This window comes from Coregonus lavaretus (assembly GCF_964263955.1).
Source record: "Coregonus lavaretus genome assembly, chromosome: 31".
Classification (NCBI taxonomy): Eukaryota; Metazoa; Chordata; class Actinopteri; order Salmoniformes; family Salmonidae; genus Coregonus; species Coregonus lavaretus.
In genome coordinates, this window is record NC_140018.1 from 27736448 (window position 1) to 27756364 (window position 19917).

A 19917-nucleotide genomic window follows, 5' to 3' on the forward strand; every position below is an offset into this window, starting at 1 on the left:
ATTCGCAGGAGAAAGAGACCGAGATATCGTGGACGTAGGTCGGGGTGCCTTGTAAGGATTCGACGGCAAGCGATGTAAACTGCCTCTTCCATCAATTATATTAGCCAATGTTCAATCATTTGAAAATAAATTAGATGACCTAAGATTACGGTTATCCTACCAACGGGACATTAAAAACTGTCATATCTTATGTTTCACCGAGTCGTGGCTGAACGACGACATGGACAACATACAGCTGACGGGCTATACGCTACATCGACAGGATAGAACGGCAGACTCCGGTAAGACAAGGGGTGGCGGTCTGTGTATATTTGTAAACAACAGCTGGTGCACAAAATCAAATACTAAGGAAGTCTCTAGGTTTTGCTCGCCTGAGGTAGAGTATTTTATGATAAGCTGTAGACCACACTATTTACCAAGAGAGTTTTCATCTATATTTTTCATAGCTGTCTATTTACCACCACAATCCAATGCTGGCATTAAGATTGCACTCAATGAGCTGTATAAGGCCATAAGTAAACAGGAAAACGCTCATCCAGAGGCAGCGCTCCTAGTGGCCGGGGACTTTAATTCTACCTCATTTCTACCAGCATGTTAAATGTGCAACCAGAGGAAAAAAAACTCTAGACCACCTTTACTCCACACACAGAGACGCATACAAAGCTCTCCCTTGCCCTCCATTTGGCAAATCTGACCATAACTCTATCCTCCAGATTCCTGCTTCTAAGCAAAAACTAAAGCAGGAAGCATCAGTGACTCGGGTAATAAAAAAGTAGTCAGATGACGCAGATGTTAAGCTACAGGACTGTTTTGCTAGCAAAGACTGAAACATGTTCCAGGATTTTTCAGATAGCATTGAGGAGTACACCACATCAGTCACTGGCTTCATCAATAAGTGCATCGATGACATCGTCCCCACAGTGACCATACGTACATACCCCAACCAGAAGCCATGGATTACAGGCAACATCTGCACTGAGCTAAAGGGTAGAGCTGCCGCTTTCAAGGAGCGGGACTCTAACCCGGATGCTTATAAGAAATCCCGCTATGCCCTCCGACGAACCATCAAACAGGCAAAGAGTCAATACAGGACTAAGATTGAATCATACTACACCGGCTCTGACGCTCGTCGGATGTGGCAGGGCTTGAAAACTATTACACACTACAAAGGGAAGCACAGCCACGAGCTGCCCAGTGACACAAGCCTACCAGACGAGCTAAACCACTTCTATGCAAGCAACACTGAAGCATGCATGAGAGCACCAGCTGTTCCGGATGACTATGTGATCACGCTCTCCGTAGCCGATGTGAGTAAGACATTTAAGCAGGTCAACATTCACAAGGCCGCAGGGCCTGACGGATTACCAGGACGTGTACTCCGAGCATGTGCTGACGAACTGGCAAGTGTCTTCACTGACATTTTCAACATGTCCCTGACTGAGTCTGTAATACCAACATGTTTCAAGCAGACCACCATAGTCCCCGTTCCCAAGGACACAAAGATAACCTGCCTAAATGACTACCGACCCGTAGCACTGATGTCTGTAGCCATGAAGTGCTTTGAAAGGCTGGTCATGGCTCACATCAACACCATTATCCCAGAAACGCTAGACCCACTCCAATTTACATACCGCCCCAACAGATCCACAGATGATGCAATCTCCATTGCACTCCACACTGCCCTTTCCCACCTGGACAAGAGGAACACCTATGTGAGAATGCTATTCATTGACTACAGCTCAGCGTTCAACACCATAGTGCCCTCAAAGCTCATCACTAAGCTAAGGATCCTGGCACTAAACACCTCCCTCTGCAACTGGATCCTGGACTTCCTGACGGGCCGCCCCCAGGTGGTAAGGGTAGGTAACAACACATCTGCCACTCTGATCCTCAACACGGGGGCCCCTCAGGGGTGCGTGCTCAGTACCCTCCTGTACTCCCTGTTCACCCATGACTGCATGACCAGGCATGACTCCAATACCACAACAGTGGTAGGCCTGATCACCGACAACGATGAGACAGCCTATAGGGAGGAGGTCAGAGACCTGGCCGTGTGGTGCCAGTATAACAACCTCTTCCTCAACGTGACCAAGACAAAGGAGATGATTGTGGACTACAGGAAAAAAAAGAGGACTGAGCACGCCCCCATTCTCATCGACTGGGCTGTAGTGGAACAGGTTGAGAGCTTCAAGTTCCTTGGTGTCCACATCACCAACGAACTATCATGGTCCAAACACACCAAGACAGTCGTGAAGAGGGCACAACAAAGCCTATTCCCCCTCAGGAGACTGAAAAGATTTGGCATGGATCCTCAGATCCTCAAAAAGTTATACAGCTGCACCATCGAGAGCATCCTGACTGGTTGCATCACCACCTGGTATGGCAACTGCTCGGCCTCCGACCGCAAGGCACTACAGAGGGTAGTGCTTACGGCCCAGTACATCACTGGGGCCAAGCTTCCTGCCATCCAGGACCTCTATACCAGGCGGTGTCAGAGGAAGGCCCTCAAAATTGTCAAAGACTCCAGCCACCCTAGTCATAGACTGTTCCCTCTGCTATCGCACGGCAAGCGGTACCGGAGCGCCAAGTCTAGGTCCAAAAGGCTTCTCAACAGCTTCTACCCCCAAGCCATAAGACTCCTGAACAGCTAATCATGGCTACCCGGACTATTTGCACTGCCCCCCCACCCCCACCCCATATTTTTACGCTGCTGCTACTCTGTTAATGATTTATGCATAGTCACTTTAACTCTACCCACATGTACATATTACCTCAACTACCTCAACTAGCCGGTGCCCCCGCACATTGACTCTGCACCGGTACCCCCCTGTATATAGCCTCCCTACTGTTATTTTATTTTACTTCTGCTCTTTTTTTCTCAACACTTTTTTGTTGTTGTTGTTTTATTTTATTTTTTTATAAAAAAATAAATGCATTGTTGGTTAAGGGCTGTAAGTAAGCATTTCACGGTAATGTCTACACCTGTTGTATTCGGCGCATGTGATTTGATTTGATTTGAAATCCCTAGTTTGAAAGCGACTATTTTTGTAGAATGTGTGCTGCGCCATTTTCCCTACATTTTCCCCCATGTGGGCCAGCCTTTGTGGGGTCTGGTCTGGTCTGGTCGGGGTAGAATTCAATAGTAATTGAAAGTGAATTTACATTGCTTGAGTAAACAACTTGATTGACAGATTTTTAAATGGGCGCTTGTAAACCACCCTATCTTAGGCTCTGTACAAACAGAGAGACAGATCTCTGCAGCACATGGATTAGGAATGTCTTTATGAGACTAAGATTGGACGAAGGGGAAGATAAAGATTAAACATGGATATGTTGGGAGAGGTAATTCACTGCAACAGGCAAAAACGGAAATTAAGACACTAGTTTTGAAAAGGCGTCGGACAATATATTTTCCATTATCATTGTTGCAAATATTGCGTGTTGAGAGAGAAGGGAAAATACATTGTATGATATTGTTTTTCCAATATTTGCTCACTCCATTCTTATGCAAAGCCAGGAGATAATGAGAAATATATGAGGATGGCACTGCAGGAAGGCTGGGAGCATTTTTCAAGAAGCGGAGCAAAGCCTTGAAGCTGCTGACAGGTTGGGGAGTGGGCATCAATCATGTGACAGCTGTGAGCAGTGCTGGTGCTAGCAGGGTCTGAAAAGGGCAGTTTTGAGCAGCCATCTCCCCCCTTCCTCCCCTCTCCCCCCTCTCGCCCCCGTCGTCCCACTCAAATTTGCCACCTCAACAAGTTGACATCTCACAGAGAGGGAGAAGGAGAGGGAGAGGGAGAGGGAGAGAGAGAGGAAAAGAACGAGAAATGGAGAGAGAGAGAGAGAGAGAGAGAGAGAGAGAGAGAGAGAGAGAGAGAGAGAGAGAGAGAGAGAGACAGAGAGAGAGAGAGAGAGAGAGACAGAGACAGAGAGAGAGAGAGAGAGAGAGAGAGACAGAGAGAGAGAGAGAGAGAGAGAGACAGAGGAGAGAGAGAGGAGAGAGAGAGAGAGAGAGAGAGAGAGAGAGAGAGAGAGAGAATGATAGAATCCATCTTGATTCCAGCCTGTAGTTGCTAGGGGACGGTTGGGGTCCAGTCCCTTTCCTCCTCCTATCACGGCCTCCCTCTCTTCCACATGGCTTCACTCAACCAGGTTTTAAACCACCCAGGTCAAAGGTCATGACACATGTTTGTAGATGAAGGATTAGTGCTTGGCTGATTTGAATACCATTCACCCCCAGCCTCCCCTCTCCCTCCATCCCTCCAATAGTGTGCAGCCCCCTAATAGAGCAGTGGAGGGCTGAGACGGCCAAGAGCACCTCTCTCCTTTAGCTCTGCTCTCTCTCACAGCAGATCAGCACATCAGTCTTTTTCTCCTAAGCCCTCTGACTAACTCAGGTCTCTCAGCTCTACACAGAGAGACAGGCTCAGGAAGATTACCTAATTATCTACTAACTATTGCTATTAACCAAAAGAGTCAGCCATCTTGGTTTATGCAATATCATTCAGTTAAAATGGTCAATTTGATTCAGTTGACGCGTGAATGTGCTGTCAGAGGCGGTTATTCATCACCGATATCACAGGTTCACCCAGTTTCTGGAGAATCAGCTGTATTACGCTATAAGAAGGAGGTGACAGGACACATTCACCCACACACAGACACGCACACACACACACACGTGCACACACAATGCGGCATTGGAAGGAAGAAGCTAGCATGTGATTGAGACATCTCAGACTCTGAGGGCTATGGAAGACTAATCCGTGAAATGAAACTTCACTGGTAGGAGGGGGAGAGAGGGGAAAGCATAAAGAGATAAGACAGAGAGAGGAGAGGAGTGAGAGACGGAAAAAGAGAGAGAGAGAGAGAGGGAGGGCGGCAAGCCCTTGAGCTACGAGGATCAGCAGACAGACATCGGAGGCTCAGGATGTCGCTCTCCGAGCTGCAGGTAAGGCAGGGGGAGGACAGTGTCACCTCACCTTACAGAGGCAGGGAGAGAACTGTGCAGTGGCGGGGAACAAAGCCAACCCAGGGAACAGGAAGCACAATGTCTAGCCTAGGACAGTGAGGGGAAGCTTGCACTCACTGTATTCCATGTCCGCAAAACTAGAACAAAACACAGGCCACTCAAATCCATTCTAATTCAATATCCTCCTCCAGCTGTTATCTCTGAAATCACTGCCCTGATCTTTGTCACCTGAGACCCAATGAGAGTGGCTGAGTAAATAAAACAAGCTATAGTCTGTTGGTAACCGTGACCATGGTAATGCAATACAAACAGACCCCTGAAAGATGAGTGTGTGTGTGTGTGTGTGTGTGTGTGTGTGTGTGTGTGTGTGTGTGTGTGTGTGTGTGTGTTTGTGCATGCACATGTGTGTGTATGTGTGTGACTCTCGCTCTTTGTCCCTGAAGAGGATTAAAGGAGTAGTTCACTATTTTACAACTTGATGTTAGGATGGTTCCTCACTCTGAAAGTAGTCTATGGGCCAGGAGAAACTGGAATCCATGGTTCAGTTCTCTTTAAACAGACACTGCTAACTTTAGCCACCACAAGCTAACAATCAATGGGAGTGATGGGTGCATGTGAGCATGTAAAAAAATAAATAGCCAAATCACCTTTAAGTAACATCAAACAAAATATGGAGTTGATTTGAATTGATTTCAGGTGATTTGAACATAATCTTTAAAAACATGCTCACATGCCCCCATCACTTCCATTGATTGTTAGCTTGTGGTGGCTAAGGTTAGCTGACATTTGTAGTGGCTGTTTAAAGAAGACTGAACCCTGGATTACATTTTCTCTTGGCCCATAGACTACTTTCAGGGTGAGGAACAATCTAACATCAAGTTGTAAAATAGTGAACTACTCCTTTATTAGCGCAGGTCGAGTGTAGGTGACAGTGCTGAAGTCGTGCCTTGGCGCTAGCTAGAGAGTCGTGCCATCTCTTCTCTTCAGCTGCCACACGTCTCTTTCATCTCCAGAGCCCAGAGTATCAACGGCACAGTCTCATAATGTCCCTCTGTAGCCATGAATATGGATGGCTCTGTTCTGCCTGCCTCATTCTTCCTAATGGGAGGAATTAGGAAAATAACCTAATGTGCAGTGTTAATGACTCAGACGATTGTAATTTTCGCTCTATGCATATGTATTACCTATTTGTAAATACTTTTGTCTAATTAAATGGGCTGAGAAGCTCTAGGTTCACTAGAGGAAAAAATGTGGATGAAAAGGGAGTCGTTTAGTATTTCAGAGGGAAATTAAAGATGCTTTTAAAAACGCCCATGAACAAAGAATACAAGTCATAATCTATAGTGCATTAAAAGGGATATAGAATGAGCACTCAATTGCAGCCATACAGTATATAAACATCTGGGTCATAAAAACAAGGGCTGGAATTTGAATGATAAAAGCAGCAATTTGTAAATCATTGTTTTTATGAGAAGAGTATAATTCTTTGCCATTGTTCAGAGGACAATGGTTTGTGTTCTAGTGCAGTCTGGGGGATTTATGGAACTAGTGGTTAGTGTGCTTCCAGTGATATTCTATATAGAGGCTATTGTGGGGCGATAACTCAGATTTAATCTCACTTGTAAATTCTGGGACAATTTTTCAAAAACATAAACTTTAAGTGTCTTGTCTCCGCGATTCATTGGGAAGGAAACCCTTTGTCTCACACTGGGATAATTGTATTTTGGGAAGGACAGAGGGAGAGCTAATAAAGCCTCATATCTGCCTCCCTCTGATCCTCTGTTCAGGATGAATAATTCTACATTGGAATGACATCTCAATCATTTCAAAACTAGATATTCCTACCAATGTTACATTTCTGATATATATTCCATGTTTGAATGTTAACGACAATTTGTGAATTGTGAATGCATGACCATTAAATGAACAGAACGGGCATCCGAAAAGCACCTACCTTCACCTTCCATGAACCATTCATACCTTTAAACATGTACCTGTCACACTCGAAAGGCAATACTATTACACAATTGACATTACAATTGCCAATACTTAACACGTTAACATTCGTATTTAGCATGTACAGCATCAAATCAGAGTCGTAGGAATGCAATCATTATGCATTATAATAGTCCCCATGAGTTGTTTCAGTTTCACAGCCTACTCCTCATTGACCTTGGCTTTGCTGGTATTTGACTTCCTCTCTGCGTACCTGCACTAGTTTTGTGTGTCGGTGTGTGGCTCAAGGGGTCATAGCTGGCATGTCCCGTGGCAGTCAGTCTAAGAGGACAGAGCAGAACAGTCAACCATAGATCCAGTCAGTGCACACACACAGTCTGCTGTCACTTTCCCTCCCTGGCACTCTGTTATTTAACTCTCCTTCCTCTCCCTCCTTCCCTCCTCTCCCTCTTTTTCTGCCTCCCGCCCTGACAGGACCTCCCTCGGCGCCACAGAACCTGGTCTATAACATCAACCAGACCACGGTCAGCCTGGAGTGGAGCCCGCCGGCCGACACGGGTGGCCGCAACGACGTCACCTACAGGATTATGTGCCGGCGCTGCAGCTGGGAGCCGGAGGAGTGCATGCCGTGCGGGGGGAACGTGGGATACTCCCCCCAACAGGCGGGATTAGTGGACACCTACGTGAGCGTGGTGGACCTGCTGGCCCACGCCAACTACACCTTCGAGGTTGAGGCAGTCAACGGGGTATCTGACCTCAGCCGCACCCAGAGGCTGTTCGCCGCAGTCAGCATCGCCACCAGTCAAGCAGGTAAGGAATCTGATTGGCTCATAGAGATAAAATATAATGTTCTGTTTAATTCTGTGGTTTGGCTAGATTCTAGAACAAGGTCCTGCATCCTAACTGAGAGAAGGAAAATGTGTTTTTTCACCCTTCCCTGTAAACTATATTACTTGCACTTTCATATTCCGCTGGTGTGATCTAGAATTGCCTTTTTGTTTAAGTTACAAAGAAATACACATTTTCATATGTGGCACTTCATGTTCTCCTAGATGTTCTGGAAAAGCGAGGAAGATATGGCCCTTTTAGGATACAGTATAAAGTTAAACGTTTGCACTTAGTGTATGCACTATACAAACTAGCATATATTACATACAAAACCATATAGCTATTTTGCACTGAGGTCTGCAGTACTAAGTACCGTAATCATACCACATTGGCATTAATGATCATAGGCTGATCTACAACATTTATAGTTGGCATATTACCCAGATTAATTTAATGTGTGTATCTGAGATATTTACAGATATGGTGGCAAACATTAGTAGCATAGCAAGGCTTGCTGCCAGTTGTACCATAGGAAACAGTGCGTGTCGCTAACTCCCCTGGGAACCTAACATAATTAAAATGCTGTCTTTTTTTGGTGACACCAACTGAAAGCAGCACTACACCTTTTTTAATTCATTATTTCTATGGATCCACCAAACAAGATTTATCTTTCATGCTCAAGCATCCATGAAGCACAGTTGGTGACAAAAGGGAATACTAACTAGGGTCATTAAAAGAGGGTTGCACAGCCATTGTAGCTTGTAAAGAGTGTTTGGGGAATATTATCATCATAACCATGTTGCTAACCAGTAGCTATGAGAATTCTGGGACTCGTGTGGTGCACACTGAGGCTCTTGTGGTATACGTTTAAGTTCGAATTTGAACCACCTTTCAGATTACCTGAAATGAGGCTTGGGATGTTGTCTTTTTAGGCTTAGCTTCACCCCAACCCAACGCTATACATTAATGCAGAAGAGCTGCAACTCTTTCGAGTTTTCTTGCTCAAAGAATTGGGGCAATCCTGAACATGCAGCCATGTCCTGTGGTGCTATGATACTCTCCCAGTAAGATGAATCTGCATACAGTATCTGTTGCATTTCAGACATTTTTGATTGCACTCATTATTTGTTTGCATGTACTGAGAAAAAAAAACATCAACTAAACAAAATAGAAGACGCAATATCGCAACAACCCCCATTCTAAGATTGCCAAAAGGAGAGAGAGGAGAGATAAAGAGAGAGAGCGAGAGAGAAATAGAATGGATAATTGCGGCCAGGCAGCAGAATGAATGTGGGTTAAACTGTAGGGAATGATGTATGTTCTGTGACACGGTTCATGACAGAGACACACGTTGGATGGTTCTAGGGGTTGCCTTGCCAAGGACACAAGGACACTGCAAGGAGGTAGACCTGCAGGAAAAGATGAGAAAAACAATTAACACATGGCTCCCTCAGAGCCTCTTATAATTAAATGTGGCATGTTGACAACAGACGATTACTCTGTTAACCCTGAGGAATATTTAGCCATCAGAAGTAGTGGGAAGTAGAAGGAAGCGTTTGATGAGGAAGAAATTATGTTTACGTCTTAAAGCTAGCATTAGGCTACTATTTGAAGCAAGAATTACATAGTTTGAGATGTTCACTACTATTTAGTGTAATTAGATGTGTTTATAGATGTTTTGTTACCCTATAGCCTAGATACATTATGACTAATTTCAACAATTAGGGATGTAACAGACTGCTTGGCTTCAGTTTGATGATGTGCAAACACATATTGTTAGTGAGATCCTCATGTGAGAGAGCAGGAAGAATCAGTGTTACTGTGTAGGTAGCAGTCTAGACATTAACCCTGTCCTGCGGTGCTTTCAGCACTGGCCACTGGGCCCTCATCATGTCCGGCTGCTGTTCCCAGGCCATTAGGGAACGCTCCAGCGCTTTTTAATTGGAACGTCAGCACTTCCTAAAACAATGGCACCTTCCCGAGCAAGCATGTACAGTAGGGCCACATTGTTAATGAATGACTGCAATAATAAACCCTTTTACGCCTCATCATCCAGCATTGATTAACCTTTCCTCGGGATGGAGGTAGAGAGAGAGAGTGAGCCATGGTCCTGAAAAAGCCTTGAAGAGAGGAGAGGAGAGACCATCTAGCAGGTAGTGCCTCTCTCTCCTGCTGAATGATAATCAACCTATGAAGAAGAGAGAAGGAGTGGAGCAGAGTGACTGACTGGGGGAAGGAATGCTCCGCAGTGCTGCGCGAATGCAGATGGTGATCCATCTGATTAGGAATTCACACCTCCCCTAATTATACCAAAGGAAGTGTGAGGAGTAAGGCTGTGAGGCAGTCTGCAGCCATGGATGAGTTGAGGAGCTACACAAGGTGCTGAGTGCTTATTGTTCCCAGGAAAACCTAATTACCTCTCAGCTCTGTCTATAAGTGTGTTTAAATAGCTACTGTTGGTGACGCGGCGCATACAAGTTCATCATCTTGATTTGTCTTCGACTCTCCCCTCGCATCCTCACCACATCCTCCTACCCAGGTGAAGGAATATGAATTTGTCATCACATCTTGATGAGGTGGAGTTTTTCCGGGAAAAGTTAGGCTAGCTAGACGGAGAGTGCATTTCAATCAGGGCTCTATTGTCGCTTGACAACACTACAGCGCTGCCCTCGAAGGTCCTCCATACTCCGGATGCTTTCATGCCGCCACACTTGTAAAGAAGGCCTTTTGTTCTTTCAGAAGCCTGTGAGTGGCAACTGCTTATGGAATAACCATTAATATTTATTCAAGAAAGTGTGTGTGCACATCTCAGCCCAAAAATTCCCTGTGGAGAACCAAGGTAGAAATAAGATTGGAATTGGTTAAGGGGAATGGCTATATGAGCACAATGTGTGGCGTAACACTCAGCCACAGACCAGTGGATGATGCTGTTAAGGTGTGAGCAGAAAGAGGCGTAACAATATATTAAAGCTGCAATATGTAACTTTTTGGGCAACCCAACCAAATTCACATAGGAATGTGAGTTATAGATCTGTCATTCTTATTGAAATCAAGTCTAAGAAGCGGTAGATCTATTCTATGTATGCTATTCTATGCTTCCCGTTTTTTCCGTTGAGTTTTTGCGTCTTTTACTTTCGGTTTTGTATACCAGCTTCAAACAGCTGAAAATACAATATTTTTGGTTATTGAAAATATATTGCACAGCGGTTTAGATGGTCCAATGATTCTCTACACTATACAGTACATTGCTTGTTTTGTCACATGAACTGAAATTAGGCAAACTATTAGATTTTTAGCAACCAGGAAATGGCAAAGGGATGTATGCATATTGCACTTTTGAAGAGGGAAGGGGGGAAGCTGTGGAAATTGATTTTAATGCTGACTGCTCATATTAGCCAGGAGCAGCGAACAGGTTACATACTGATAGAAATGTCTACTGGCGCTGAGCAATGCTGTTTGTGTTCAGAGCCCTCTAGCATGAGTCAGTATGGGATTGGGATATAACTTAGCAACATGTATTATTTACACCTCGATGTAGATTGGGGCTTGTCGTTTATTCTTCATTTCATCCTCCTTCATGGTGGAACTGTAATAGATCGCACATTGATAGCCTTTTATGATCAATTGTTGCAGATGAATGGATTCAGATTAAACAATGTTGCTTCTGGGTTTATTTTTAGATCATCTCCATCAGGACTATTGTTGCGTAACTTCATATTTACTTAAAATTAGATCAGAGTGTCCTCAAGTACAAACCTATTTAAACATTCAAAGGGAACAACAGGCTATTCCCTTTGCTACCATTTCACTCAGTGAGAAAATGCATTGTAGCACGCATGAATGTAAGCTAAGCATTTCACTTTGATCTGAAAAGCCTCTCTGCTCTAGCATTGCGTGAGAAGCAAATATCCCCCTTTCAACACAAGTTGTTGGGCTGCTAGTATTGTCAGGACTACGTTATTGTTTGATGTCAGTCATTTGTATGAAAGTCTACAGCAACATACAATTATTAGTGCTATGATTGGATAATTAATCTCCCTTAAAGCGCCTTTCAGCAGTAGAAACAATAACAAAGCTGAAGGATGGGGCTGGAGAAATGTAATCACTCTCAAAAATTCATAGACCGAGCTATGGATGCAAGGATTGACCATCCATGATCTCAAAATTATAGTTTTAACTGTGTTTTGAGGCTATATAGTGTTTGTTTACATTTTCTTTGTTTACAAACAAACTTTTATTTTGGGTTCTGATGGGGTACCATAGTTGATCATGAGACATTTATAAGTTCAATTCTTCAAGAATCTGGGTACATGGGTACTTATCATTAATTTAAAGTCCAAAAATGTTGGGAGTGAGAAGTGTTTAAACAGGCAACCATGCAAGCTAATACTCTGTGGTTCTCGAGCGGTAATCTATATGGTCACGTTATCTACACTTTATCACCACAAAATGGATATTTCTCAATGCATTGGTGAGAGTAACACTTTTGGAAACAAAGGCCCATTGATTGATTGCTTTTATGTCCTAATCTGTCATGGTGGCCTTAAACAGAGTGGATTGATTCGGAGGATTCCCCACTGACCACCACCATGGTAGCTGGGGTCGGTGTCATTTTAAAGTTAAGCGGATCCTCCTTTGTTGCATTTGTCAGTGGTTTTATGTTACCTGGGAGCCCATTCTTTTGCCCCACAATTTTTTCTCTGTCCTTCCACATGCAGTAATTTGATGAGAGCTTGGCAAAGCAGTCCGATTCAACAGCTGCAATATAACAGCGGTGGTCTCCCCGAAGCACAAGCGCTCCGGCACTTAACCTGTAGGTTTCTGTAAATGCCTCCTGATTTGCCTGTCACCCAATCCGTCAGCAATGAATAATTTTCATGGAAGGTGCACTTTAATTACTTTCCGATTTAAATGGCATTATCGTGGCCTATCTAGGTAATTAATCTCCCCAAGTATCCTGTTTCAGTCTTTTATTGCTGGCAGACGAGCCACCTAAACCCCCCTGAATCTGGTGTGCATGACTGAGCTCTCTCTCACAGTAGCCCCACAGTGTTCCCTCTTTCCCCTTGACTTGGTGCCTATCACCAACAGTGGACAGCCCAGTGGCAGAGGGGCCTTTCTCTGAGAACACACAGAGTTTAAGCGCTCCACGCACCCTGTCAGAATGACAGCCCTGTTTCTCTCTCTCTGCCTTGGAAAGGACACATTTACAGATACGGTTACAGGCTGACTGTGTTGAGGAGCTGTGAAAAACACATTTGTTACCGTCCACTAAATAGCATTTGAAAAAATGACTTTTTGTTCCTTACCTGTTCGTAGCTGGGATCATTTTGATGAAAGAAATATCTATAAATCTCTCATTCTGTACTTTGTTTGTGTTAATGTGTGTTTCTAAGTGTGTTGCGTTTGCAGTGATGCGTGAACATTTGTAGAAAATAATGTTATTTGATATCTGGATTGAAAACACTGTCGGGAACTGCAACTTTTTTATGATTATGATGTTGTTTTGCCCAGCTGGGAATCTTGTCAAAGTTAAAAGGCCACGGCGCTGATTCTTATTCAGTTTTATCTTCTAGCCGGCGTTTCCCACAGAAGTCAGGATGGAGACCAGTTTCATTATTTAGACGCCTGTGAAACTGCAAAGAAGTTTGAGGCTACAAAGCTTTTCCCAGGCTACCTATTGTTTACCTTAGCAACAGCAACTGAACTTTTCACTCTTCATATTCATATAATTTATTATATGTACAGTATTTGACAGGGACATCAATCAACATTTCTGTAAATGTGGCAGATTAAGCCAGCTAGCTAGTTTTCAACTGTTCCAACAATTCCAATTTTCACTTTTTATGTCTAGGACTAGGAACCTCAATTTTTCCTCTATGGCTCATTTGTTTAAGACCACTGGCATATAGGAGATACTGGCATATAGGGAAATTCCATGTAGTACAGATTATGAGCTCAGTGAAATTAATGTCCTTACAAAGTAAATGTCTATTTGAGAAATGTCATTAAGCACAAAAATGGAACTCTAATATGGTTAATTTCAAATTTGATTGGACTCTTATTATTAACGAGTTTCTTTGACTGACAGCTCCTAATTGAAGCAGTCCGTGGCTGGATGGAAATACCGGATGAGGACTGGGATAAATAATAGCATGACCTGGGAACAATGAAACACTAATGAAAAATTATGAAAATATATTTAGGACTGATAAAATGACTCATAACACAGGTTCAGAGACAATGCCTTCATTCTTATATAGAATAATGGATTTCGCAATGCATAAACCTTTGTTTTCAATGAGGCCACACTTTTTGTATACCTCTGAGTTGCTGAGAATGTATTCAGCATTAGTATAAAACTCTTGTGTGTAATTACCTCCGGCACCTTCAAGATGTGTTGACAAGCTGAATGCACCGATGAATACCCCATAAGACATACCACCAGAGGTCTCTTCACAATCCCCAAGTCCAGAACAGACTATGGGAGGTGCACAGTACTACATAGAGCCATGACTACATGGAACTCTATTCCACATCAGGTAACTGATGCAAGCAGTAGAATCTGATTAAAAAAACAGATAAAAATACACCTTATGGAACAGCGGGTAGTGTGAAGAGACACACATTCAGATACAGACACACGAATACACACACGGGCGCGAACACACAGTCATTTTCTTAACTCTATTTTCTTAAAACTGCATTGTTGGTTAAGGGCTTGTAAGAAAGCATTTCACCATAAGGTCTACACTGGTTGTATTCGGCGCATGTGACAAATACAATTGATTTCATTTGACTTTACACACACTTACATTGTGGTATTGTTGTATGGTGGTATCATACATTTTGTGTTGTGGAAATGTAGTGGTGTATCGATGTTATATGATGTACTGTTTTATATTTTTTAAATGTGTAATGTAACTGTCTTGATGTGTTTGGACCCCAGGAAGAGTAGCTGTTGCCTTGGCAGGAGCTAATGGCGATCCCTAATAAATACAAATACAAATATATACATACAGTACATATTCATGGTGACAGTGGTTACAATAATAGAACTTTGGCTGAATTAAATAATGTTGTAAAAACTATTAATATATTCACCCAGTGCTTGGAATAGAAATTGTGTTTACGATAAACCAGGGAGCTCCTTTGGAGAAGTCCAGTTGACCAGTAAGTAGAGCAAGCTGAGGCTGGCCTGTGATGCTATGCAGAGGTTCTATTCCCTTTACTGCCCATGGGGGTGACTGGGAGTCCCCAGTAAACACTCACATACTCTCTCTTTCTCTGACACGCACACACACACACACACACACACACACACACACACACACACACACACACACACACACACACACACACACACACACACATAGACACACCAGCTCAGCATGCACCTGTGACTCCCAGGCACTGTGTTTATATGGAACACATGCTCGTCCATGCTAGATCCCCTGGCTGGAAAGGGCTCCAGCACTTTGCAGCATAGGCATTCAAGTGTTTCATTTCCTGCCGAAGAACTTAAAGGAGTTTGGTAATAAAACCTAAATAGTGATGCATGTCATAGGTGCCTGATAGTTGCCAAATCCCCATGGACCAGAGAGAAAAAACACACACTCCCACGAAGCCATTCCCCAATCTCAAGGCCTTGATGGCTTGTTCCTTTCACAGAGGGCACTTTCCCAGCTCTGCTGTGGGTGCAGACTAGAGGAATACCTTACGTGTGGACCAGACAGTTTAACTCAGGGTGACAGGTTTAACTCTATCTGCTAGACTGCCACACACTGGAAAACAGCTTGGTCAGCCTGAGGTTAAAGACATTTGATATCCATTTGCTGTCTATTTCAACTTGTCACCATTACTTTTATACAGAGAGAACAGTTTTATTTAGACAACTCTGTGCTGCAGAACAGGAGCTGCAACATGTTTGCAACAAGCAAACAATTACCTACTTTTCAGAGTTTACAGTTTATTTTCTTCTTATTTTCTATTCAGCTTTGGAAGAACCACAGATTGTCTTATGGGAAGGGATTTGGCATAACACAACAATGTATTTTGGTAGCAGTGAGAGAGACATTTTTCTCTGGGTCTGTGAGCATTACTCACTAAAAAGAATAGAGGCAGATTGACAGATCTGTTGTTTCACTCTTTCATTGTCTCATCAGCATACTGTCTCCTGCAGTGAGGGGAACTAATTATGTCTTCAACCCCATGCTTCACCCTTTATTCAGATCATCACACTTGGAAATAATAATGAGTTGGAATCAGAAGAACACTTCGGCTCAGAACAGGATGAAAAATTAAAAAGAAAGAAAATCCAGAAAGCCTTCAAACAGCAGTTGCCACCTCTGAAAAAACCTGCTGTTAATCATGGGCGACCTCTTGACCCCAAAGCTGTCGCCTCAAAAGCCTTACAGCGACTATGACTCGGTTTCATCTCACTAGCTGCTAGTCTCCTCAGCTGTGCTAACTGAGCCCCTCACCTCCCCTACAGTACCAACAACATATCTGACAGCCATCTGCTAGGCTGCTTTTAATGATTTGATATGAAAACAACAGTAAAAAGATTAGAGTTCGCAGTGTGTTGGTTACTGGTTGTGGAGCAGATGGGACACACATCTGGGCTGGAGAGAAGCTGGGACTGACTGGCAAGAAGTGACCTTCTGTAGGTTTTGAAACCAACATTCCTCCCTCGCTCCCTCCCTCCTTTCCTCAGTATCCATGCCCAGAGGAGAGGGTGGAGTCATCTCTGTGGTCATCTTTGGTTGTCTTAAACAAAATCCTTCGACAGTTCTGTAAGACGATCTAGAGAAAGCCTTTTTTGAAGTGTCCCTTCGGTGTCCTATATTAACTAGGGAGTTATGTAGTAGGGAATTGAATTGCCTATTTAACCTTGTGCATCAGTGAAATGTAATAATTGTGTACTCTGATGACAAAAACATGGTTTCACAACTTAACACTGCTGGAGAAATGGCTTAATTACCCTCTGTGGTGTCTCAGGATATTTCTTCAGGTAGTACATTAGACAATAGTCTGTGTTGGGGATTCATTATCCTTGCATGACCAGATTCAGCCATTTTGCTATTCTTTGTGTTTGTTGTTTGTTGTGATTGTGTGGATGTGCCTAAAGCTTAGGCAAAAAAAGTGCTTTCTAGGTCACGTAGTTCCTCATGCGTATAAAACGACCATATTTCTTACTGGAGTTATCAATATATTTTTCTTTGAAGAGAGCCAGGATTGTGTTTTTTGGGATTGTTTTCTGAAAAGTATTCTCGGAGGAAAAATTCAATTTAAATGAAACTTGGAGGAGCTGATGTCCTCAGAGACCGACATAATGAAATGTGTTAAATTCCTCTCAAATTGCCTCGCTGTCACACCACTGAGTAGCCGTAGCCAAAAATAAATACTGTCACATAGCGGCTAGACTAATACACGTTGGCAAGACCTTCTTGTTTCAGACTGTGGATACTCTACATTACAGGTAACTGGCACATGGGCTGATACTGTAAACGTCAACTGCTCCACGATGGCTTTACTAAGCTTGCTGCTTGCAGGTGAGAGGAGGCTGATCTCCCAGACTTAGTTTTGTTAGTTTGTTATCTCCAGATAACTGAAAGGTAGCTCAGGTTAAATTGTGTGAACATTCCTGATATTTACATAATAATATGACAACATCCTCCAATTAACTGGTGACAAAGTGGATTTGCTAAAGAAAACATACGGTGTGACACAAAGAGAGGCAAAAGCCTCTGTCTGTCATTGTGCTATGGGGGTAATTGGGAACGGGGTTTGGGACAAGCTCAACAGCCTGAAAGCAAACGATTGTCCAGCCCTCCCACTTAGACCGAAGCCTATTCCTTACTGTCTAACAACACCCAGAAATGACCAATTACTGTAATGGCAAATCCTTCCCTCAATACACAATGGCTGAGAGAAGTGACACCTGGCTCATCTTCATCAAGAAGGTTTACTTGATCTCTCAATTGAGGGATCCTCGGTCGCTAACTCCCCCTATACGCACACCATTTAGCTGCCTTAGTCCAATTTCAGATACTTTTGTTATCCCCTTGGGCCCATTGTTGTTAGGAAAAAACCTACTATCTGTGTACAGGTTGTGTGTTTGTGCTATCTGTATTGCTGGTGGTCCTACTCAGTGTAGAATATATATCTGCATCACCCCCCCCCCCCCCCCCCCCCCCTCATTCCCTGTCCTAAATCCACATTGAGGCAAAATCGAGAGTGCAGGGGATATGGATATGAACGGCTGGACTAACTTTTCTTTGGTTTAATAGTGAAGGATTAAGGCAATTCAGACTGTTAAAGAAAGAAGAGGCTGTGGCAGCATTTTAATTGTGCTGTTTGATTAATGGCTGTTGCGTTAGGCCAGGCATTTTAAGGCGGCTTTCACGCCAAATTGGTTTGGAGCGTTTTTTCCGAACTCTGGTTTGTTTGCCCCCTTAGTTCGGTTTGTATGGACTTGTGTGAACATTCTGTCCACAATCAGGAGCGCACCAAACAACGCACTGTGGTTCGCTCAAAAAGGATGTTCTCGTACCGTTTCCATTCCTACCGTGGTGCGGTTCGCCTCAGTTGAGAACGCAGTCCGGAGCAAACACAGGAAAATAACCAGAGTCAAACAGTATTATTGATTGTTTGACTGCGAGCATTTGATAAAATGCACACATTATCATAACTTGATATCTCTGAAACATCCATTTGCAGATTAGAGGAAATCAAGGGCTATACAGGGGATAAAGGTTACTGAATATACTGTATTGACTGCATGATGCAGTTAGAGCGTCTATTGCAATGTTTTCCTCCCGCGTGTTGTTGGAAGATCAAAGGGAAAGTAATATGACGATTAGGATGCTCCATGATGATAATAGATGGATTTAACGTGAGCATTTTTCTTCCAATAAACAAATGACTTGCATGGACACGTGGTTTTGTCTAGGCAGTTTAGTTTGTTTAAAATGTGGCAATGTGAAACCAACCAGACCAAATGAAAAACAATACAATGTAACAAATAATCAAACTCTGATTTGAACTATAGCTCAGAATTATGCGTGAAAATGCCCTAAGAGACAACACAATTAATTGTGATTCAAGGCATTGACTACTGATTAGTTCCATGTGGAGGGCTGAGAATTTTATTTGACCAGAATGCGTTTTCATTTGTACTAGATTAGGGAATGTCCTCTTCCCCACCTAAAGACAGAAGCTTGAGTTCATACTGCACCTGCCTTCTCTTTGAGAGAAATAAAACACAATTCCGAGAGCAAATTTGGAGTAAGATTATTATTTTTTGTATCTAGCCAAGCTCAAAACTTCAAAGACCTTACCAGCCTTTCTATTCCTACCCTCACATTTCAATACTTTCCACTGGCCGTGTTCCTCCTTTCATACGACCAGAGAAACTGATTCATCTGCCGAGCCTTGCTGAGTTTTATTGGACCATTCCCTGGGTTTGTCATTTTAAGCAACGATCAATAACTTAATCATAAAGCCATTAAAATGTCTCGCTTTGGTCGCCAATTCAGAAAACATTATGCAGCTAATGGAGCAATTACAAAAATGTGTCCTGCTTTTCTGTGGTACTTCAAAATCAGACTCCATAAATATAGCTGGTCTGTCCTCTACAAAAATGTTTTCAACCTTGAGTAAAATCTTGATTTGTAGCTTTTATAACATTTGCCATTAAATAGTTGAGACTTGTATTCTATTCAAAGGGCCATAGGCTACCTCACTGATAGTGTTGATATATTGCTTTATATCAGAGATTCATTGCAGTCATCTTTTTCAGACATTGAGGGGAGAAGAAAGAGTGAAAAAGTCCAAGAGTTAGTAACCAAATATATCCTCTTATCAGACAAACTCTGCAGAGTTCAGGGAGCTGACTGAATAACATTCTGAGGGATAATTACCATGAAATAATGATGCCAATGTAACTCATAATGATAGGGACCCTGGGCTCTGGCACTATGTCAAAATGTGAGAACAGATTCATATTCACACACTCACACATGCACATACTAGTATTATCAGAATACCAAAAAAATACTACATTTATAATACCCCATTCATTTTTTCCATGACTTGTGTAGGCAGCAGAATCATTTCAGCTGTTGTGTTGAGAGATCAGTTGTTTTCCTGAGAGCTGCGGT

General features: G+C 43.0%; 1 protein-coding gene across 9 annotated transcripts in view; it reads left to right on the plus strand.

Moving 5' to 3' along the window:
- The window catches only part of LOC311106546 (ephrin type-A receptor 7), an 87913-nt gene that overhangs the window by 22945 nt on the left and 45051 nt on the right, over positions 1–19917 (plus strand). For all 9 annotated transcript variants that reach the window (XM_084148921.1, XM_084148916.1, XM_084148918.1 and 6 more), the window contains exon 5: positions 7400–7735. In XM_084148921.1, the coding sequence (XP_084005047.1) occupies positions 7400–7735 (336 nt within the window). The remainder of the gene's footprint in view (positions 1–7399; positions 7736–19917) is intronic.